General features: G+C 37.2%; 1 protein-coding gene across 4 annotated transcripts in view; it reads left to right on the plus strand.

Annotated features, from left to right (window-relative positions):
• Positions 1 to 316: 316 nt before the first annotated feature.
• The window catches only part of STXBP5L (syntaxin binding protein 5L), an 81,351-nt gene continuing 57,230 nt past the window's right edge, over positions 317 to 24,437 (plus strand). For 3 of the 4 annotated variants that reach the window (XR_015747923.1, XR_015747925.1, XR_015747924.1), the window contains exons 1-6: positions 317 to 3,123; positions 7,718 to 7,815; positions 9,200 to 9,281; positions 10,029 to 10,129; positions 13,781 to 13,915; positions 19,864 to 19,927. Coding sequence is in view for 1 of the 4 variants with exons in the window: in XM_087957233.1 (XP_087813359.1) it covers positions 2,941 to 3,123; positions 7,718 to 7,815; positions 9,200 to 9,281; positions 10,029 to 10,129; positions 13,781 to 13,915; positions 19,864 to 19,927 (663 nt within the window). In the remaining 3 variants the exon portion in view is untranslated. The remainder of the gene's footprint in view (positions 3,124 to 7,717; positions 7,816 to 9,199; positions 9,282 to 10,028; positions 10,130 to 13,780; positions 13,916 to 19,863; positions 19,928 to 24,437) is intronic. The other variant, XM_087957233.1, reaches the window with a different exon arrangement.

Raw genomic sequence — 24,437 nt, forward strand, 5'->3', positions numbered from 1 at the left:
AATGCATCTCATAGTTTGTAACAGAGCTGAAATGTATGCTTACTGTAACAAATATTGCATACATAGAAAATGATCCAAAATAATTGAGAATATAGACTAAATTGTGATTATAAATACTGTAAAAGTGCAGCTCTTCCATTTATTTCCCAATTCATGGCATATTTCTAGTTAGAATTTTAGCATTATTATTTTTGTAAGAAATATTAAACATATTTAAAATAGAGAACAAGCACTTTTATAGAATAGCCATAAAATGTCTTTCCCCAGTCTAGCTTAAAACATTTAATAGGTTTCATCCAACAGTTTTTTAGATGTCTGGAATTCAGCATTTCTAACAGCAGAAATTGTTAACTTTTTTATTGAGAACTGCTTCAAATGAACATTATTTAAGTGTAGATAAAAATATAAATCAAAATTGTAAACATGCCAATACTTTATTTATTTCTTTATTTGCAGATTCTGTTTCATTTGAGTCACTTGAAATTTTAACCAAACCACTTCCCATCCAGGTTCAGTTTCTATTCTGTATTTGAGATTATGATGATTTTATAATTCTTTTAAGATTCACTGAGAAAAACAATTATTTAATGTTTTTAAATAACTTATTTAAAACATCGTTCCAAAGAAAGTGGGGGGGGACGACAAAATACAATTAAAAATAATTATACCACCTTTGCCAAAATAATTGGAACATAATGGAGGGTCTTTCCTCAACTGGAGATAACATTTTTAAAGCCTTGTTGTCATGAACATTTATGGAAGGGAGGCAACATATTAATTATCATATAAATACCATTACTTCTTGCATCAGACAAAAGGTAACCTTTTAAGAGTGGCGTGTGCTAATGTCACTGTGGATGTGTTGGCCGTTTTCTGTGAACGGTGCTACTTGCAGACTAAATTTTAGTTTTGCTATAATGTCTTGATAGTGCTAATTTAACAATAATTATAAATCAATGCTATTTTAAAAGGCAAAGTCTCAGCAGATGAGTTCAGTCCCTGTTGGCTCCCCCCCCCCCAAAAAAAAAAAATCAGAGGTTTCAGAAGCAAACTTTCACTGGGTTTTGGTCCCATTCCCCATGGAATTTATCAAATGTTGCTCACGATAAATTCGATTCATGTTACTATCTCTGAAGTACTTCACCACTCCAAACTGCAGTCTTGAGCGTTAGAGCACCGGATCCTTTTAAGTGGTTCAATGTTTCCTCAGCCCCGCCTTTTAGAACGGAATCAGAGAAGCCAGCAGGGTGGAAGACAGCAGCGCCCCCTCTAGCTCACCTCTGGTCAATCAAAAAGGACAATGACATGGCAGCAGGTACCACCCGATGAGGCTATACGGTTGCGCGCGCACGCGCTCTAACTGTTCCCACTCACGCCTCTCTCTTCAATAATCGCCGGCGTTTCCTCTTTCAGCCATTTTTTTTCCAACGCTGTGAAGGAGGAAGCGGCAAGAAGGTTCCGGACCCAAACTGCAGCATTTTGCTCCTTTTGCCATTCCTTGTTGGCCAGCCTTCGGAGACTTCTGTTTAAGCGGAATCAAATTCGGATTCTCTGAGTTATGTTTTAGTTTTCCTCTAATCTCACCTCCTTCGGTCTATTGCAACATCTTCTGAGTTGGGAAGTTCTTTCTTTCCACCATTCTTTTGCTTCGTTCTGATTTCTTGCAACTCCGCTCCTTTTCAAAATTGCAAGCGGATTATCTAATAGTGAGCTCATCATCGTTCACCAGCCTTTCCCTCAAGCGAAACAATCCTCCCTAGTTTTGGCGCGCTAGCCGGGTGAGTCTGGAGGAGGAGTCACTGCCTTCGCCTTCGCCTGTGGTTTCAGGACCTTGGAGAGCTGCTTGGACGGATCGGTCGGGGAACTGCGGCACCACTAACAGCTAAGCGACCGGAGGATTGCGCAGTCCTCCCTCAATTTGCGGGCGATGCGTGCCCGCAATTCATGAAGTTGTGATCCTACATCCTCTTCTACGTCTCCTAGTTGTGACCAGCCTGTTTGGACGCAATTTATGTCCAGGCGTAATTCGTATTCCTCCACTTTTCATTGGTTTGGATGTTGTGGGTCAGCCCCATAGCTGATTTCATCAAAGCCTAATTGGGAACCCAACTTTTTAAAGCCTCTTTGCAGCGAGGGCAGCCTTGTATCCACAACTTACTTGCTAACAAAAGAATCCTTATTTGGTTTGGTTTTGATTTAATTAGAATATGAGTGGGTACCTCACAATTAATAAACTGTGGTTTTCTTCTGGAGCTGAACAGTATAGCAACATTGTAATCAGAGTGGGAGGCTGGCATTGTGAGGGAAGACTGTAATTGTGAAGCAGGGGAAAATACCTCAGATCGCAAGAGAATGTCATTTATTTACAAAGATGGAGGTTAACTGAATAGTTAAATACTTATTCTAAATATAAAGGTTATCAGGAAAGATAAAGAAGATTCTACAAATATTCCAAAACATGGACTATCTAGGGTAGAAGCCAGGGATTTTAAAAATCAAGCAAATGGACAATTAGCAATTCTTCAGAAGAATCATATTTAAGATTATAATAAAGTAATTGACTAAATAAGTTGGCTTGCAGGACTCAATTACTTAAAAATATATTTCCAGCAGGAAGGTGTGTTCTAAAATCTGGATTACTAGTTTTATAAACCTCAATTCTTTAAGGAGGAGCCATAATAAATCCCTTTTAAATGCCTAACCTTCACTTTTTTCTTTTCCTAATGTCATTCTAGAATATCCCTTCTTAACATGCTTTCTTTTTAAAATAGAATTAAAATGTTATGTATTTCATTTGAGTTAGCAAAAAATGCCATATTGCTGTATCATTGGAACATTTGAGAGATTCTTTGTGAGAGGAAACATTCTTTGCTGAATGTGAAATTATCAAACCCAAGGAGTTCTCATAAGTGAAATTAATCTTGAGACTTTTTCTACAAAATGAAGAAATTTAGTTTTCACAAAGTTTTGGATGGTTTAACTTCATCTCCTAGTGGAAACTGCAGTAATAGTAGCAGTGGCAGTGGGCCTGGAAGGAACTCTGGGAACTCCGGAGAGGCTGCAGGGACACCCAGGGATGAAATTCAGGAAAGGCTGACCTCAGACTACTTTCGGATAAGCAAGGTAAGAGCTGAATGCTTTCTGCAAGCATCAATATTAAAAAAAGTGGAAAGCTATAGATCAGTTGTAATAGACCAATTTACATTATCTTAAATATTGGCTGCATTTTATTTTTCTCACTTTCCCCCCACACGCCCACCTTTTTATTTTGTATAATGAAATCGCAATACAACAAGTATGGGTTTATTCTAGTCGGTAAGTAGCCTGAGACATGATACAATATGCTTAATTTGATTAAGTGTATTGATTGAGGTGTTTCACAGGTGGAGATACCTCCAGTCTTTCAGTTGCCCTAGGTGGGCTATTATATGGTTAGTTGGATTTCTGGCTATGTTCTAGGGAAATCCATCTTTTAGGATGGACCCCAAAAGGGTATTGAATCCAGTTGGATTTCAGGAGGCAATGTAAGAGTTTTTGTTCTCTAAGTGGAATTAACAAACTTGTGGCCCATTGTGAGGAAGCTGACTCATGCAGGACCCTCACAGGCCATGAGTTTGTGACTGTCTCTGAAGGATCCAGTCTACAATTCTGTAGAAGTTTTAGACTGGATCCTTCAGAGACAGTCACAAACTCATGGCCTGTGGGGGTCCTGTATGAGTCAGCTTCCTCACAATGGGCCACAAGTTTGTTAATTCCACTTAGAGAACAAAAACCCTTACATGATGATATAATTAAAATACACAGGATCATGAATTTTGTCTACATAGACAATCCTCTGCACACCTTTCTTTCCTACAGAGCTTCATGCTGAATGCAGAAACTGCTCAAAAGGGACCAGAGTCTTATGCAAGATGTTCCCAAGCAGCAGTTTCCAATGTCCAGTTTAGCAACACTGAATAGAACTTGTGAGAATAAACAGTTGTAACTGAGAACATAAATGAAACATTTTATTCATCAGTTGGAAAGAACAGTCCAAAATAACAAATGGAAGTGGTGGAAGAACTATTGTGTCACATTGTAACAAGTATCTTGACATAAGAATGGCTCCTGCGGGTTTTATTTCCTGCTGAAATGCTTAAAGGAAATTTTCCTCAGTTTCCATTGCTCATAATGGAAGATATCACTCTTTCTCATCGTACACCAACAGAACGAACCAACCTTTTTCATCTTGAAAATTGCACTGTCTCTTTTTGCTATAATAGATTGACTATTTCCCACAGTTTTCACACACAGCACTGAGCTTAAAGTCTTATAAAGGTTTATTAGTGTCACTTTGCTCATTTAAATCTCTTTCAAGAAGGGGAGGGTATGTGTGAAATCATTGTCATTCTGTATGGAGGATTGAGGTTTTTAATGAGTATGTTTTGGGTAAAAAAACTAAAAATCCTGCAAACACTGTAACATTAAAAAAAAAAAGAAATCCAGTTTGATTTGAGGGATCTCTAAGGACACTGCACCTAGCCTGTCATCAATTACAATATCAAATGCCCTCATCTGGGACTTTGAGTTCTGATAGAGGATGGAAGAAAAAAGGCAGCATATTATCTTCAATCATTCTCCTGAGAAAGGAGGAAAATCACAAGGAACCTTTGCCAGATATCACTCTATCCTTTCCTATCCTCTAACATCTGAGCTGAAGATAGAATTCATATCTGGTAATAAAGCATAATGAAAAGGACTGTGACAGATATGTAGGAATCATTATCTTAAAAAAAAGGTGCTCAAATATTATTTTTGGATGCCACTCAGGTAGACAGCTCTGTAATTCACTGAACTATAAGGAAGAAGAAGAAATATGCACAGTCAGACTTGCAAGAGTCTGGTCATTAAAAGTAGTTTCAGCCTACCTGTGGAATTGATTTCCTTAACACTTGTACTTTAAAATACTTTATTCCATTCTTATGGCTTCTTATGACAATTTCCCCCCCTCTCCCTGCTAATTAGAAATGATGTGTGTTTTAAAAAACAAACTATATTGAGATGTTATTTACTTACTGCAACTAATTTTACATTTTCTGATACAGGAAGATGAAATGAAGAACTTCATAAAATAATTCCATGCTTTATTATTGTAATGTCTATAGAAAAAGGAAATGCTTATACCTAAAAATATTTTAAATATCTCAAAAATATGACCTTATAGAATATGGCAATTGAATCAAGGAGTGGGAGAGGGAGAAAGTCTTTTAAAGAAAACAGTTTCGGGAGAGGTTGATTTTCAGCAATTGCCATAAAGAACCTTATTGTTGTAGGATAAATTTGTTTTTTCATCAGAGGCCACAAGGCTGTTCTGATGAAAAAACAGAAGTCTGGCTTGCTCAGATTTGCACATGCAAGGTTTAAAAATACATTGGAAGAAAGGCTACGTAGTATGTACCCTACCCCAGCCATGGCCATTCTTGACTGACAGTCCACACTTCTGTAAATTTCTTTGTCATGTACCTGCTCAGATTACCACCCTGATGGTTTCTTTGTTAAAAGAGAAACAGAAGTACAACATGTGGAGAAGGAAGGATAGGGAAAGAAGGGTGTATCTTTCATCCACCTCCACAGTAGCCTTTGATTAACGTTGGGAATCTTTAAGATGTTAGAGAGACCTGAGAAATTACATATCTTCAAGAAGGGTTCTCTTTCTGTAGAAATAATAAGCACATTTCACCAGGAATTTGCTCTCAGATTCTGATTCTGTACGTGCTAAGTCTGATTTTCTTTATGTCTCTGCACAAGTTATGACATTGGGTGTTTAATTTCAGCTTCCATTCATAAATCTGTCATGAAGTAATAATTTTGTTGTTAAAATCTTCTGGATACTTGTCATATTTTAAACTCTGCAATTACTGCAGAGATATTTGCTCATTTGAAGCAGATCTTGTTGTCTGTCTGAAATATTGGATTTATTTATTTGTCTAATCACACATAGCCATCTATATCATAGTAAAGTGATGTTAAGTGGCTTACAATAAAACTAATTAAAGTAAGTAAACTACAACTACAATTAAAAGACATTAACAATATTATTAACCACAAGATAATGGAGAAAATTGGTGTTAAAACCAGATGAAAGCCTTTGCAAGTGGAACCCAAAGCATACCTCTTCTGCCAGACCTAATGGAATGAGCAGATGTAATCAGGTCCCTCAGATATCCTGGCCCCATGCCATGAAGGGCAGGGGTGGGATTCAAATTTTTTAACAACCGGTTCTGTGGGCGTGGCTTAATTGGTGGGCATGGCTTGATGGTCATGTGACTGGGTGGACATGGCTTGGTGGTCATGTTATTGGCTGGGTGTGGCCAACTCAATATCACTCACATCGAGGCACGCATCTCCTCGCCTGGCCTCTCATGACTGTGGGGATGCTGCAACAGTCGTAAGTGTGAAAAATGGTCATAAGTCACTTTTTTCAGTGCCATTGTAACTTTGAATGGTCACTCACACAAGCAAAGTACCAGCAAAGGAGAGGAAAAAAACTCCAGAGAAGTTCCTGAGACAGGAAGTCTAGTCCTGCCAAGAATGTAATAAGGGTTAACGGAGAGGCAGTTTCTGTAAGCAACACCAGAATGTTTCCTTCCTGCCTTCCTTACAGGATTTAGGCCAGTAATTTCTTCTAACAACTGGTTCTCCGAACTGCTTAGAATGTTAACAACCGGTTCTAGCGAATAGGTGCAAACTTGTAGAATCCCACCCCTGATGAAGGGGTTTAAAAATCAAAACCAGCACCTTCAGTCAGACCTGCAAACAAACAGGCAACCAACATCACTTGCACAGCAGAGGTGTAACAGGTACACATATACTGTAACTGCCCATGTTGCTGCATTTTGCACCAGCTGAAATTTGTGGATGCTCTTCAAGGGCAGCTCTGTCTAGAGTCCATTACAGTAGTCTACTCTGGAAATAATGAGGGCATGAGTAACTGAGAGCAGAACCTTTTCTTTTGCTTTTCTTTTGTTTATTTTTTCTTTTTTATGTATAATTTTTATTAATGAATAACAAATAGGAAAAAATTAAAAAACAATGAACATGGTGCATACATAACAAAATATACAAATTTACATATGTATATAAATATTGATCATCTTTGCCACAATGACTCCTTTTTTTAAACCATTGGTAAAACTTCTCCCAAATTCTGTAATAATCAGATTCAGTCTTATCTTTTAATTCTTGAGTTATTCTGGATAGAATTGTTTCTTTTTTCTTAATTGGTGAGCAAGTATAATACAGTGAACCTCAGACATTCTGTAGTAATCTCTTTCCACATTGAATATTTGTTTATGTTGAAAAGTTTTTAAAATGTTTGTCTTATAATGTATATTTCTCCCCCTTTTCCACTGATTTGAGCTGCATTTTGCAGTCAGTAGGCTGTTCTAGACTATCTGCTGCTATCCAAAGTTTTCCATGAAAATTCTCCACACTTCAGAATAAATTTTAAATTTAGTCTTATGTTGACGTTTGCAATATGTATGTGCATGCATACCATTATTTTGTCAATGCATTAAAACATATATGATTAGTTAATCAATATTTTTTTAATCACTGAGTGGCCACTCTACTTTTTATTTGCTTTAGGAATTAAATTAAGGAAATTAAAGAAGTATAGAAAATATATCTAGGAGGTACAATTATTCTTCCCAACTAAGATTTATATTTTCTGTTGCAGACAGTTCGTCATGGATTTCCATATCTGCCCACTGTCTTAGCTTTTGACCCAGTTCAAAAGATTCTGGCTGTTGGAACAAGAACAGGTGCAATACGAATGTATCCTTTGCTGTTGGGCAGTATGATAGTCTCAATTACATTTTACAGCTTTATCAGTTTGTTTCTTTTCATCTTTATTCAGATAAATACAGAATACTTTTTAAACTATATTTTGCTATTGTTTTTTGTGACAGTATAAACCAAAGTTGATTCTATGTGCCAGTGTTGATTCTGGGACCTCACTTTGTTTCATAATTATGGACTTGGCTAGATAGCTTGATCTTCTTTTGGAACTAGTTTTGTCTCAGCCACTGTAGAATCACTGAAGGATGACATCTGCATTCAAGAACTCCAGATGGTATCTGGAAAAGGCCATAATTACATATTGAATAATTGGGAAGAAATAAGCATTTTGAATGAGTAGTGGGAGATTATTTTATTATGCTTTATACAGTAACAGGAAATAACTCACATAAACAATTGCATCCATTCTAGTATTTGCCAGATTTCCAGTTTTGGAACAGAGTGAATCAATATCCAGACATTTTATTATTTGATTTATATGATTATTTCATTTATATAGAGAGCACCTTCATCCATAATTCTTCCCAAAGACTAACTATTCTCATTCAAGTTAGAAAGTGCCAAGTGAAATTGGATTTCAGTCTGGGTTCCAGTCCTTTTGGCTAACCACTGAATTAGTTGTCAACATCTGAGATATACAAAACATTTTAAAAATCCAACACTGGGCAGTAATGTATCTCAGAAAAGTCAACCTAATAAGAATCAAGGATGCTCAGTGGCTCTAAGAGCTATAGCATAGTACATGTTCAATGTCCCAAAGGTGCTTTTTCAGGAGGCAGCTGGACTTTCTTGTTTTTTTCTTTTGAAGATATTCCGCTTCTCATCCAAGAAGCTTCTTCAACTTTGAACAGGATAGTGGGAAATAGAAGGATTTATATTCCTTGCAGTCAGCTGGTAATTTGCATCCTTTTAGATGGTTGTTGAAGCACTTGGAGGTTATCTGTGTCCTCAGGGTCACGTGAGTAATGCTCCTGGTTCCTGTAGTCTGCAATTTTCCCCTCCCTCTGGAAATCCATTCCTATTCCCACATCATTCAAAGGGTGTTCATCCCAAATTGTATAGCTAAAAGTCTGTAGAGATTCTCAGTCATCCAGGTCATTGTTGTCCTAAAGGCTGTCCTTTGTATATATTTGTTCAATGGAATACTATTACTAATATTGGGATAAGATGAATAAATCGCTCTGTATGAATCCTTAGGACTCCTAATCTAGGATGAAAATAAACTCTAGAAATCTCTAAGCCTTTTCACATGCTGATTTTATTTAGTAAAAGCAAAAGTTAATTCTGCTTTGATTCTGTATGTCTCTTTATTTCAGCAATCAACCTAAGCAATCTGATCCTTGACTATGGTACTTAACAGATTGGGCAGGCCAGGTGTTGATTGCTATTGTCAGCATGAAAGTGGTGCTGCTGTTCTGCAGCTTCAATTTTTAATCAACGAGGTAAGGCTTCATTAATAAGAATTCTGCTACAGTGACATTGGACTCTTTCAGTCACTGTGTCCCAGAAAATAAGGCTTTGAAGTAAGAAAGATATTAATGAAAATGAAATCTTGATCTGGATTGCCTATTATTCACACAAGTCTGTTTCTTTGTTGGCTTTTTACAGTTTTATAAATAATAGCTGATGCTATCAAAATTTAGGATAAAAATTTGAATAGCTCATAATGGGCAAGTATACTACAGATCTTTTATTTCCATATAAATTCTACAATTCCATTGTAATTTATTGTTTGGCTGTAAGCCACCCAGAGTCATCGGATGGGTTTGGGTAAATGGGGTCCAGGACCCAGGACTTCTCATCTTTGACTCTGGATGGAGTGGCACTGCTCCAGAAAGACCCAGTCTGCAACTTGGGGGTTCTCCTGGACTCGTGACTCCTATTTGAGGAACAGGTGGCAGTTGTGGCTAGGAGAGCCTTTGCACATCTTTGTGTTGTGCACTAGTTGTGGCCTTTCCTGAACCAGGATTCCCTGTGCTCAAACATTCAGTCCCTAGTCATCTCACAACTGGACTATTGAAATGCGCTCTACATGGGACTACCCTTGAAGGGCATTTGGAAGCTACAGTTGGAGCAAAGTGCAGATATAGAACAGCAACATGTGATCCAAACTACTTTTTAAAAATTGCCATTTTCCCAGGAAAGTCTGCATAATTATAATAAAACAAAGTATGTTCCTTTCTTATTAGGGTGCTTTGGTTAGTGCAAGTTCAGACGACATGCTTCATTTGTGGAATCTAAGACAGAAACGGCCAGCAATTCTTCATTCCCTGAAATTTAATCGAGAACGGTAAGGCTCCAAAAGTTTTTGGATCTACTTATCTGATTTGATTTTTGGGATACTGAAATCTTATTCATTAAATTTATGCAAGTAGGCTTAAGCAGCATATGAGCCAGTCCCAAATGAACCAGGGGATAAAGGGCCCCCTGAATCTAAGAATCCTTGCCTCTGCCCTAATTCACAATTTTTAAATCTTCAAATAGTACTATTCTTCAAATAGCATAGGCATTGTTCTGCCCAAGCATTTTACATGGAATGAGCCAGTTTCCACTTTTCACAATCTTTGTCCAAAGCCATCCTTGATGAGTTTACGTATGATTAATAGTATTATAGAAATAGCATAGAGAAGTATAGCCTTCAGAAGGACATTTTAATTTATTCTGAATCCAATTGCTGCTCTATATTGTAGAAATAATGTTGCTGAAAGGTTAGTGCAGCTTTGAATGTTAATATAGTTATGATTTGACAGCAGAAGATACAGCTCACAATAATTTTCAGCTCAAATTTAGTTGCATATAAAGCAAGAGTTTAAAACTTAGTTCATAAATACAAATTTAATTATTTAATTTTTTATTTAACACTTTAATTTTCTTTGGGCAAGCCTGCCTGTCTTGATTATTTGATAAGCAGTAGGGCAATGTCTGCAGCAAAGGGGAGTGTAACTTTGCCTTCAGAATTTTTTACATAAACTCAGGACAGAAACTGGTGACTCTGTTTTTTATTTTTAAATATAGCTTTTAGTTTTTAGTAATGGCTTTAGTATGGGTTTATATGTTTGTTGTTTTTAGTTGAATTTGTTTACCATTCTTCATGTTGTTTTTAATTGTTGTGAACTACACAGATTTACACATATGAAATGGCCATCTATATGAATTGAACAAAGCATAAAATATATAATAAATAGTAAACACAGGTGTGTGCGGGGGCACACACACACACAGACAAGGAGGTGAGGCCACATTTTTTTACAATACTGATCTATATGGTCTGTAGATGGCAGGTTCCACCTGCATCAAATCATTCCAAAGGTAACAAGGTCCCAAGCTATCACAACCTTGACTTGGACCCATAAACAAGCAACCAATGCTGCTTCCCCAAAATGGGAGTTATTTTTATGCTGGGCTCCAGCACGAGTCTTTTTTATATATATATATAAATTTTTATTGGTTTTTAAAACAAACATAAACAAACAAAACATAAAAACATCAAGCCGTCTTCCATATATGTACATACAGTGTATGTACATATATGGAAGACAGCACGAGTCTTAAAGCTCAGAAGTCAAAACCTCTTGTCCCAGTGATCGACCCAGATTGCATCCTGCAACATTATCCTGGGATGCATATATTCGCCTTCATTCGTTATTTTCCTTCTTTAGGGAGGCAGATGTATTCCAGAACAGCAGTTTCTACAGCTTTCAAGGTGAAAGTGATTTGTAGAGTAAGCTGGTTGATTTCAAAAATGTGGACAAGGTCCTTGATGAAGTTTAGCCAAGCATGTATGTTTTGAACTCTTGTCTGGATTTGAGAAGTTATAATTTCTTTCTTATAAGAAAGAGCAGTTCCAGTCTTTATACCATCTACCATTATAAATTTCTGGAAATACTATCTTTGGGGAGATGAGCTTTGCTGTAGTCAGATCATTCTTGAATTACTATCTAGAAAAGACAGTGCTGAGAATTTCTGTTCAAAGTCTTATAGAAAGCTATCTTACCCCTTCCTTCTCCCATGTATATTATATTAGTTATAAGAAGTTGCCAAATGAAGTCAATTGAGGATATGTATTGCCACATCATTAATTTACAAAAGACTCTGCCTCTTTTTTTAAATCTAATTTAGATGAGCCACTGAAAATGCTTACTCACCATTCCTGGCTGCAGTGATAGAGCAGATGAAAGGCAATAAGCTGAAATTCAGTCTAGAAACAAAGATTATATTAGTCAGAGGTCTATTTATCTAGATGAGTGATGTTCAACATGTTCTGGATTAAAAGATTTATATAGTGCTTTTAGATTAATTATTTCCATTAAAAGGACACTTAGTTGATAAAGCACCCTTTCTCAACTAAGCTGTGCATCCACCAGTTGCACTTCTTGGAAAAAGAGCATCTTGTTTCAGTCACCCATACCCTTAGCTTTCATTTATTACACACACAAACACAAACACACACACACACACACTAGATATGAGGTAAAATGTGTTGTCACTGCTATATGTAGTTATTCCAAAAAAGAGGCATTCTCACCTTTTTGTTCAATTTTACCAGTGTACAAATAGCAATCATTGATATATGGGATGTTCAGAGAAGGCTATTTTGAGCTCTTGTCAATTTGTCTGGATTATACATGCAGATGCTGCACAAATCATACCAGATGTTGAGCAATTAAATTAACTCAGCTACAAGGCAACCCAGTTGTTGCTATGCTCATTTTCTGACTGGGATTGGTAGTGGAGTTACATTGGAGTTACACTGAGAGTAGCTATATCCTTTTTTACATAATGATGTCCTTATTCTGTATTGAAGTCTTTACTGAAAAAAACACTGATGCATGAATGACCATGGATAGTTTGCTGACAGTGAAGATTCAAAATCTTCACTAATAATTTAGGCTGATATTTGTTCACTCCTTAGGAATAGACTTTAATTCAAAACTATGACCTGTGTTTTCCATATTATAGTTTAACAACCACTATTTCATATGATCTGAGATGAGAAATGCAATATGTTGTTTTTACTACATTTATATAATGTAATTGTGGTGCTCAGCTGTGACCTTACTCTTTTAGTCCTCTGGAAAAGGTGCAATCCAAATTCCTAATAAGAGCTATATTTCAGTACTTAAATGCAGCACTATGGTGGAAGGCAGCACTATGTAAAGTCAAACCAGGTGCATGGGCTTACAATTTAGCACATTGGTTAAAACTACTCTTTTCCCCTAGAGGTTTGAGTTCTCTCCTTATAGAAGACAGTTTTGAATCAGTATAGTTTAGGATCATCTCATAAAAACTCCAGTATCTTGGTTTCTCCAGGGAAGTACTTTTGATGATGGGAAATGAGTGTGCACTTAGTGCACTTAAGCAACATATTAAAGATGAGGAAAACCAACAAAATTGGGCTGCTCTTCACAAGAATGTTTTTTTTAAGCAGTCAGATTTCTTTTTTAAAGCAGTGAGATACCTATATCAAATAACCATCCCAAAAATGTGAAGGGTATTAACTTTAGCATGCTGCAATGCACTTCCCACAGCAGTTTTGGAGAGCTGATACAAAAAAAAATGAGCTGTGTCCCTGTGGACAAGGAGCCAATGAAACTAAAGCTCACGACTTTACACTCCATCTTTTATAAGGACTTAGAGACTCACATGATAATACCTCACCTAATAAAATATCCGAGGAATGCTGATCTCTTTTAGGTACAACTATTGTCATCAGATCAGTACAAAATACTTTCTCTGAATGTGACCAAATTTTGTTATATTCTATGCAAAATTAGATGGGCTCTAACTGTCCACTAATAATTCACTAATCGTAATATATTATTTTGTCATTTTTTATTTTTTATTATTATTGTTTCTAATGTTTTTATTTGTACTCTTGGTCTATGACTGTAATAAAAACTGATTGATTTATATAATGTGATTGTCTTTTCTCCTAACACAGGATTACTTTCTGTCATCTACCTTTCCAAAGCAAGTGGCTCTATGTTGGAACAGAGAGGGGAAATACACATATTGTAAATATTGAATCGTTCATACTTTCTGGATATGTTATCATGTGGAACAAGGCTATAGAACTGTGAGTTGATCACTAATTTTTTTCATATTATTGGTATTCCATAAAATGAAAACCAAATCCTCTAATCTATACCATAAGATACTGTGTTGTTTTTAATAATTCTCATTTTTATTACAGTATTTGACTTTTTGCATTGTAGCAATGAAAGCAAAGTACTGAAAGCAAAGTACTGCAACCCAGTCCCAATCTTGCTGCTGCAAAGTGAGAAGACAGTAGTTGTTTACCACATGCTTTTAGTCCCAGTATCTTTCTTCCCTTAGAATCTTGCAAGTTACATTCATAAATTTGGGTATCAAAAAGCCTATTTATCCATGTGGACCCCTTGAGCTATATAAAGATACCGATCATAGTCTGCAGAACACATTTAGGAAACATATTTTAAGAGAACTTAAAATGCCTAGAAATTTAATATGTGAGAGGTGGGTTTATATAGCTCACTGCTACTTCGGAGCATGATTAGATGCCAGATGCAGTGAATGAGTCAGTAGTGAGATAATTTTCTTTGATGAACCACAAGATCACTGATAATGATAAGCATGGAACTCTGCTATCTAGTCCATCAAGCTGCAGAGAGGGTACTGGGAATAATAGCTATTTAGCATAAGAGATGGCTCTCAAGTTGAAAAGACTGTTTATCTGCAATATTAAAAGTTTGGCTTCCAAGTTGAATATGATCCAGTGGATGGTCAGGTGCAGCCCACAATGCATCCTCCACTGTATTTCTTTCTGTAGCTTCTCTTGCAGTCTTTCTTTTTCCACTAATATGACCTCTAAATGTTAGCTTTTTCCCCTTGTTTGGCTCTGTTTCTTTATCCACTATCTAGTTGCTCCATTTGTGTTCCCAACTGTCCTACTTGCTCTGCATTCCTGCATCATTTCCCCCCCTCTCTATTTTTCTTGATTTTTCTGAAGAGGGGTAGGGTGGTTTTGTTTGTTTTTTGCATCCTAATCGCTCATCTGTAACCAATTCTTCCTATCAAACAAGTCTTCATCTTCTTTGCCTCTCTAGTACTGAAATAAGGTTTTCATATTATTTTTCTAAGAGAATAGTTCTGAAGGCTCAATAAATCCTGTTCTCATACTATATTCATAGGACTTAATCTGCAATCCCTTGTTTTCCCATTTTTCCCATTTAATCCACCTGAATCTTTTTTTTAAATATGCAGATTTAAGTACAGTACTTGAGGTGGGATATGACCAATGCCAAATATAATGGAATTATTCCTTCGAATGATTTAGAAAGTTTACTTCTACTGAACTATCCCAAAATTGCATTCACCTATTTAGGAAACATACTGCGCTGCTAACTTTCCAGTATTTCAATTTGTGATCCATTACTAGATTGGAATAATTTCCACTTGTTTTAATGAATTTTTTTTTCTTCTGTGAAGATCTTTGCATTTGTCTCTATTAAATTTCATTTTACTATTTTCACTAACCTATCAAGATTATTCTCAATGGCATTCCAATCTCCTAGAACAGAGGTGCAAAAGTGCTGTTTGGAGGCTGCATGTGTCCTTTTGATGTTCCCAGATCCCCCAGTGTATGGGGCCAAAAGCCTCGTTTGTGCACTTGGGGGAGGATTTTTTTAAAAAATAGCCCAAAGAGGTCCTTCAGTCTTTCAGATTCTTAAGACTCCAGTTTCATCCCATATCATCCCTGAATGCCCTTTGTCTCCTTGCTCTGCCCTCTTTGAGAGGGAAGTCTAGTCCAAAGTGACTTTTAAATTGATGGGTATTTTTAAGGGAAAGTTTAAACTACTAGTTTGCTTATCCAATTTCCTATCTCCTTCAGATTTGATGAGAATTCTGTTCATCTCTCCAGCTCATTAAAAAACATTGGAAGAGTTCTATTCTCAAAAGAAGACCATGTTTGTATCAAGCGAGCCCTTGTTATTACTTCCCAGAGTAGAAACAGCCACATTTCTCTTATCAGGATTGATAAGACAACCAAATGAAAAGTTTTTTACACTTTTCAACTTCATTCTGTGATAGGCACTGATTATAATTGTAGGATTGTCTTGCACATAAATGTGATATCAAATGTGTGGGTCTTCTAAAAGAAGTTAGTGTTAATTATTCAATTATTTCAAGACCAGATTATTTGAAGGAGATTTCTGGACAAAATTCAGGCAATTACCCCACATAGTTCTATCTTCAAGTAGCATCTGTTCATGCTTGCATGTATTTGTCTCAGATAAAAAAAAGTGTGACATAGAGCAGCCCACACATATCCTTCAAAAGTTCAGCCCAGTCCCTGTTGTTATGAATTTCCTGCTCTTAAAATTAAAATATAAGGGATGTAGCTCATCAAGTGCACACTTATAGGTATGAGCTTTGGTACCCATAGTCTTACATTTGTTTCTCCTAACCATAATGCAATTTTTCAGGAGCTTTTTACATGCAAATATAAATCTCTCTTAAAATGGAACTGCTAGTGGATAGGAGTTAGTTTTAAGGAGCCTGTTTGATAGTCCAAAGAAATTACTTTTTGGTCTGGGTCCAAAATGTAAGCACTATGAATTACATGCCTTCTCTTGGGAACTTTTAAAGCAGCTGATGAATTTTTATAGTTGCTTGTTATTAAGGCTGTGAGCAGCTTCCAGTAAAATCTGGATCTTTATTCAACAGACAGGGATATTCACAGATAGAGAAATCAGACTGTCTGGTATAAGATAGTCAATAAATATGAGCAACATTCAGGACTCAGCTTTTGAATTCTGTCCATTTGCTAAAAGTGTGTTATTGATGAGTATTTTGTATTGTGAAAGATTTAGCTGGCCATATGCTAATTTTTATATTCCCCTACATCCATTTAATATTTTTACCCCTCCTTTTAGACTTTTAGACTCTTGTTTTTATATATACTTGTAATATTTTTAGGGCTTTTTCGTTTTTTTGTTATATTTTAGGCTTTTAAAAAAAATTACTAATTGTTTGTATCCCACCCTCCTTTGCTGGTCTGTGACTATAATAAAAAATCCATTTGATTTGTTACAAGCTGCCCAAAGTCATCTAGAGTCTGGTGGCCTCTAAATTGCACAAATAAATAAAACCTGCCCTGAATCAAAACCTACCCATGACAAAAAAAAAAAAGGCAATATAAGAGCCAGATTCAACTCAGCCAGGAGAGAGTAAACTTTTCTCTTTTTTTGGCATTAAGCAATGACATGTTAACCAGCCTAGTTTAAAGGATTAATCTGATTACTTGTGTGCAGGAACATAAAGGAAGAGAAACCAAGCACAGTGTCATTTATAGGGCCTACTGGAAATATTCTTGAACCCCTCATTTAAAGCTAATCATCCAGAGGAGGCATTATCATCCTTATGAGCAGTCAAAGCAAAGCATGCTGTGCAAGCTGCTTGGGAACAATTAATTGTAACAGCAAGAGCTAAAGAGCAAGCCATGTATACTGGAGATTTGCAGCATCTTCCTAGGCCGCTCTAGTCTGCAAGTATCTAGGAGAACCATTTCTCAGAGCAGTCTGTGGAAAATTTTTGCATTACCCCAGATATCTCATTAGCTATCAGTCAGTTTCAGAAAAATACAAACTAATTAGGCAACAGAAATTTCAGAAGTCTCTAAGGAGGAGATTTAACCCCTGTTGGATTCACTCTCTTTACTTATATTGCTAGATCAGCTTGTATACCTATAGAGAGGAACCTGGCCCTTATTATCCTATTTTCAGAAAGGACAGGAGTTCCACAGCAAAATTCTGTGCTAGAAACTGCTGCCAGGCTGGAGGGAGAGAATATCTGAACAGCTGAACAGGCAGGCTTTAGAACAGCCGGGTCTACTTTCGATTGGGCTCTTATATGTCATCATTAGATCTAAAAATCCATGCTGTTCTCTAAAGCAGATTTATTTTCTGCCTTTGTACACTCTGAGCAGGCTTTCAGCTCAATATCTAGGAAAGTGTTTTTCAACCTTAGCATCTTACAATATGTGGACCTCATATTATATTCCCAGAATTCCTCAGCCAGCCATGTTTCCTCTCATAGAGAGGGGTTATCTAGCTGGTTCAGTCAGATTTCTGATAAAGAGTTAAAATTTTACACACATTTAAATTGAGCCAAAACCCACATGTGAAGAAGACCTTGTGAAGACTTCCTGACATTTGTGTATGCCAGCATGGTAGGTGCAGAATAAACATCTCAGTGTGTTATATACCCTGTTTCTCCAACAATACGGCCTCCCCCAGTAGGAAGTCCCAGCATGTTTTATAGGCATGAAATGAAATTAAGCCCCTCCCCCCAAATTAAGGCCTATATTAAAACATGCAAAATGGGATGATGATGACCTAGCCATTTTTTCGGGGCTCAAAAAAAAAAAAGACCCGGCCTTATTATATGAGAAACACGGTAGTTCAATTTCCATGTCAGCATCTTACAGTTAGCTATCTCTATAAATACTGTGTATTTGTAATTAAGGTATTTTATTTAATTCTTTTGAACTTGATTAGTGAGACCAATACATTTGGTTTGATTTGGTTTAAAAATCAAGTTTGGCCTGAGAGCTAGTGTGGTGCAGAAATTAAGGTGCTGATAAATACAGTACACATAATTCTATATAATTTAGATTCACATGTATATAACTTAATAAAATACAACCCATTACATTATATATGTGTACGAGACAAGCCATTTTCCAAAGGTCACAGAAAAAGACTTGCCTTGCTTTCAGCACTGGGTTGCCCTCCCTTTTAGTAATAATGCTTAGAGCCTAATCGAGTTGAGTTCCGTGCAAGTGCCACGAAGTGCTTCTGGTGGAAAAGGCGTAATTTGAAATAGGGGGCGGGGGGGAGTGATGAAGTTAAACAGAAAAAAATAGCAGATAGAAATGCAACCCTTTGTCTTGCACCAAATTCATCAAGCAGAGGCTGCCAGGTATATATAGAGTGGGACATATATAAATAAAAATAAACAGCCAAGAGCTGTGGTGGATGTTTACAGCTGCAGGAGCATGAGTATCATACAGACTTGAGAAGAAAGATTTTGATTGTTCATTCCTGGATAATTGCTTCATCAAAATCCCTCTTCTTTCTAGGTTTCCTTTTGCTTAGAGCAGCTTTTTATAATTTGGCATCCTTCAGCTGTTTTGACTCTAACTCCCTTAATCCACAGCCACAGTCACTTTTGGCCTAACTGTATGTGAATTTTTAAAAGTTAAGTTGCTTGGGAATGTATTGTGCATACCTCTGAATCAGCCCTATTCCTAGCTTGTTAAAGAAGTTTTTTCTCCTAACTTAAAAAGATCATTATTTTATAAAACATTTATGGTAGTCATAGAATTCATATTCATAAGTATAATTGCATGGCTGTTTCAACAGCGCAGTCTTATGCAAACACCAATGAACACACGAGAATTTAGTTTTACTTAATTCCTATTTTGGTTCAATCCTCTATATCAGGCAGTTGTGAAGAACAGACATTTAAGATTGATAGAAATGCTTTAATATTAGTACCTAGGACAATTCCAAAACAGATCATTAAAATATTTTCTATGAGCAAAAATATGCTAACTCTATTTTTTATTGTATACTTTCCTTAATAGACTTGGAATTCTGTAGTCTGTGTCTTTAGCAAGGTATTTAACAAAGTACTACACATCATTCTGATTAGCAAGCTTAATTAAATATGAAAAATAAATGGGTATAGAATTCATTAAAAAATCATATTACTGGAGCATTCATTAGTTCCCCATCAAGTAGACTGAAATAGGTATTCAAAGACCTCTATTCTCTTCCTGGATCCTGTTTTTCTCTTCCTACTCTCTAATAATTTTAATGAGCATATTTCCTATTTTCTCACTGAAAGTAGGATCATATGCAGTTTCATTATGTAATAGTCACCATAGCTTCTTAGTTGACTTCCTCTAAAGTTATCTGCCTGGTTTACAAAACAGAAATAAATTATACTTGCTTTTTATAGTCTCAATTTTATTTGCAGATCAACGAAGATTCACCCTGGGCCTGTTGTACATCTAAGCGATAGCCCAAGAGATGAAGGGAAAGTGAGTAAGAAGAACTCAAGTATTTCTCAGTGTTTTTGTAATATTTGGAGACCAGCCTTGAGGATATTATAAGAGGTGTTTTTTATGGTTTCCATTAATATCCTCAGTAATGAATTTTTAAGTTGAACACTTGCTTGTATTAAGTGCATAATCCTCATCCCATACACACATATTCCACTACTGTCATGAACTTGAAGAATCCTTTACAGAGAAGAGCTACAATTTCATGACCTAGAAGTAAGTTGTTCCTGAATATCCTGAGTTTCATCTCATAGTACGTTCTGGATAGGCCCCATTGCCAGACAAGAAATTCATCCGGATCAGTTCTTTAATCCAACTGAGACTGGGAAATCTGTTATGATGATCGAAGAGGCCTTGGAGAATATATGTGGAGTTTCCTAAAAACCTGGCCAGCACTTGTCTCAGTTGCCTCTTCAGTCTCTAGGTCTTGACACAATCATTCCCAAGACATCACTTGCTATTCACCAATCCAAGGTCATGGAAAGGAGGAAAGGATGTCCGGAACACCAGTAGAGAAACACTAGAAGTGAATCTGCCAGAATATGGATATCTGTTCTTGTTAAAACTTTTCTGACAAGGAATAGAAAATTATCCTTATAGAAAATTCTCTTTGAGAAACCAAAGCTGAACACCTTGAATTAATATGCCTCTTTGAACTTTTCACTGTTTAATGACTCCTCAGCTGTACTACGTTAGTTAGGGGAGGAAAGACAGTTTCCTTCTTTTTAAATTTATCTTTACACTTACATGGGACCTGTGTGTGTGGAATAACTTGCTGGGGCATGAGAAAACCCACATCCCAAAGGGTGGGACCACTTTTATTCTGTTAATTATTTTAATATCACCTTACTTTATTATTGCTTTATTTTTTATGCACTATTCTTATTCATTTTAATACATTTTGTTATACAGTATTTAGTAAATATTATAGCATTATAAAAAGCATTAATGGTTTTTGCCCATTAATCCAGCAGTAAGATCATTTCATCGTCTTCTCTATCAATGACAAATGTTGCTTCTTCCATCTGTTTCAGAAGTAGGGGAGATGTAGGGTTTGTTCTAGTTAGCAGGAAAGGCCTTGCTAAAGAAACAAATTATCCCCCTCTCCTGGGTTGGAGAGGTTTCAGTGTTTCAGCAGAAAAGGAAGAGGGAATTCAGCACAGGGAAGCTAGAGAATAGTCGTGAGCTGTCTGGAAAAGCTTGGATGGGAATTGCAGGAAATTGAAGAGACAGAATGTACTGGGAAGAATCAGGTAGAGGAGGGGGAAACAGAGTGCCAGGGTGATGTAAAAGAGGAGCAGAAAGGCAGAAAGGCAGTGAAGGAGAAGTGACTAAGCATTTAAGAACACAGAGGGATGAAATGGAAAGCAAAGTGAATGAAGATCTAGATAAGGATGGGAGAGAAAGGCAGCATTGGAGTGGAGGAATAGAAGGAAATGTGGGGGATAGCAAGGCAATAAAGCTGGTGGAAAATTGAGTGGCAAGTGGATTCAGGGCAGGGAAAAGGTTAGGGAATACGAGGAGCAACCTAATGTATGGTTGCTTTGGGGAATAAATTGACCCCTTCTTCCCTGTGACAACCTGGTAAACAGCTATCATGTCACTCCTAAGCCTGCTCTTTGTTAGGCTAAACATACACAGCTCCCTTAGCCAATTGTATGCTTTAGCTTCCAGTCTTCTTATCGTCTTCGTTGCTTTTCTCTGCATATTTTCTAGGGTCTCAGCATCTTTTTTGTATTGTGGTGACCAGAACTGGATGCGGTATTCCGAGTGTGGCCTTACTAGTGCAAAATAGAGTAGTGCTATCACTTCTCATGATCTTGACGTTGTCCCTCTGTTGATGCAACCTAGGATTGCATTGGCTTTTGGCAGCTGCAGCACATTGCTGGCTCATATTTAAGCTGTGCTCTACTAGAATTCCTCTCACAGATACTATTCTTGAAGGAGGTACTATCTATTCTGTACCTGTATATTTGGTTTTTCCTGCCTAAGTGTAGGACCTTATTATCTCACCATTGAACTGCATCTTATTGAATAGAGTCCAATGATCAAATCTGCCAAGATCCTTATGAATCTTGAGACTATCTTCCAAAGTGTTAGCTGTTCCCCCAGCTTGGTGTCATTTGCAAATTTGAGATCCCCTTCTCCTCAAATTTATCTACGTCATCTATATCATTTATGAAAGTGTTGAAGAACAGTGGGCTCAGGACAGAATCTTGAGGTATTCCCCTTCATGCCTCCTCTGCACAGATGTAGTTCCATTGAGGATCACACACTGGGTGCGGTTGATAAGCCAACTGCAAATCCATCTGGTGGTGGTACCGTCTATCCCACATTGTTCTATCTTACCAAAAATTAGGCTTTGATCTACTTTGTCAAATACCTTACTGAACTCTAAGTATACGATAGCCACGGCATTTCCTTGATCCACTAGTATAGTCACTTTATCAAAGAAGGCACTAAGGCTTGTTTGGTATGATTTGCTTTTAACAAAAGCCATGCTGGCTTCTATTAATCATCTTGTTCCTTTCTAAGTGCTCAAAAATCTGCTTGATTATCTTTTCCAGAATGTTCCTAGGTATTGATATATCAAGCTAATTGGCCTATAGTTTCCTGGATCCACTTTGCCCTCTTTTTTGAAGATTGGAATCACATCTGGTCTTTTCCAGTTCTCTTGCAGTTCCCCTGTGCTTCAGGAACTCCGAAAGATTTCATTCAATGCAGAGGTGGTATTCAGCAGGTTCTGACCAGTTCTGGAGAACCAGTAGTGGAAATTTTGAGTAGTTTGGAGAACCAGCAAATACCACCTCTGACTGCCACCCCCGTCTATTCTCTGCCTCCCAAGTCCCGGCTAATTGGCTGGGTTTTCTTTTATTGCCCTGCACAAGAGAACAGAGCTGGAAAGCAGGTTAGTGGGGTGGGGAGGGAATGGAGATTTTGCAGTAACCTTCCCCTGCCATGCCCACCAAGCCATGCCCATAGAACGGGTAGTAAAAAAAAATTGAATCCCACCACTGATTCAATGGTTCCGTAACACAGAGTTCCCCAACCTTTTGGGCTTTGCTGCCCAGTGCGGGGGTGGTGGTGGCAGGAGGGGAGATGGTTCTCTCCATGTGGTGGCAAGCATGTGTGTACAGCTCCATTTGTGTGAGTGACAGGCATGTGCAAGCTTACCTACCACTTCCACAGTCTGGTTCTGAAATGCTCAAGGGCCGGTAGTGGGCTACGGCCTGGGAGTTGGGCACCCTTGCCATATCACATTTGCCAGCTCCTTCAGAACTCTGGGATGTAAACTATCTGGTGCTGGAGATTTGAAGTCATTCAAGGTGGATAGGTATTTTCTTACCAATTCCTTGCCTACTTTGACTTGCATTTCTTTCCATCTCCTATGCTGCTGGTTTTGATAAGTTGGGCTATTTCTTCTTTTTGTATAAAGACAGATGCAAGAAGGAATTAAGCAGTTTTTCTTTCTCCCTGCTGCTGTCACCTTCTTGCCATCTTTTCCCGTTAGTGACCTGTCATTTTTTTATTTTCTTTTTGTTTCTTACAAATTGAAACTTTTTTGTTGTAATTTGTGGCATTTGTTGCCAGTCTTACTTCATACTAAGCCTTAGCCTTCCTGACTCCATTCTTGCAGATTCAGATTGTTTCGTTCTAGTTACGTGCCCCTCTTTCTATTTTTTATACTTATCTTTTTTATCCCTCAGTTTGTCAGAGAGCTCTTAATTCAACCATGCTGGTTTCATCTAAAGTCTCTTACTTTTCTTTTTTTGTGATATTGTTTTTGTTGGGCCTTTATTATCACATTTTTCAGAATTTCTCAAGTATCATGAACTGATTTTCCCTCGAGGATTTCCATCCATGGAATCCTTCCTAGTCTCTCTCTTAGTTTGCTGAAGGGAGATCTCTTTGTTCAGTTATCTGTGGCTGCATTTTGGTGAATTCTATATGACATGGCCATTCTTTCCCAAAGTTCCTATAGCTTCCACTCCCTCAACCATATCATTCCTATTAGTAAGAAATAAGTCAAGTATATCTGATCCTCTAGTTCCCTCCTTCAACCTTTGTTTGATAAAGTTGTTGGCTAGGCACATCAGGAACCTGCTTGAGATTCCACTTGCTGCAAAATTTGTTTCCCAGTTGATGTCAAGGTAGTTAAAGTCCCTCAATTCTACAGTTAGTTAGTTCCAATTTTAGTATATGTGCTGCCATTTCTACAGTGATATGCTTCCTTCTCACTTCACTTAACTAATTAGCAAAAAGTTCATCTATTTCCTCCACTTTTCCTCTAATATTCACCCAAATGCTTTCAAGAAGGCTTTTATCTCTAGTATTGTCTATTTCTTTACATACAATGCAATCTGTTCCCCTTTTCTGTTGGATCTGTTTCTTTTGAACAATTTATATCCTTCTAGTAGTGTGTTCCAAACATGGTTCCATCCCACCAAGTTTCAGTAATAGCAACAATATCATGCCTGCCCTCAGGTAC

Source organism: Notechis scutatus, chromosome 2 (genome assembly GCF_049901735.1).
Source record: "Notechis scutatus isolate UNSWTSFEM ecotype Mainland chromosome 2, rNotScu1.2, whole genome shotgun sequence".
NCBI classification, from domain to species: domain Eukaryota; kingdom Metazoa; phylum Chordata; class Lepidosauria; order Squamata; family Elapidae; genus Notechis; species Notechis scutatus.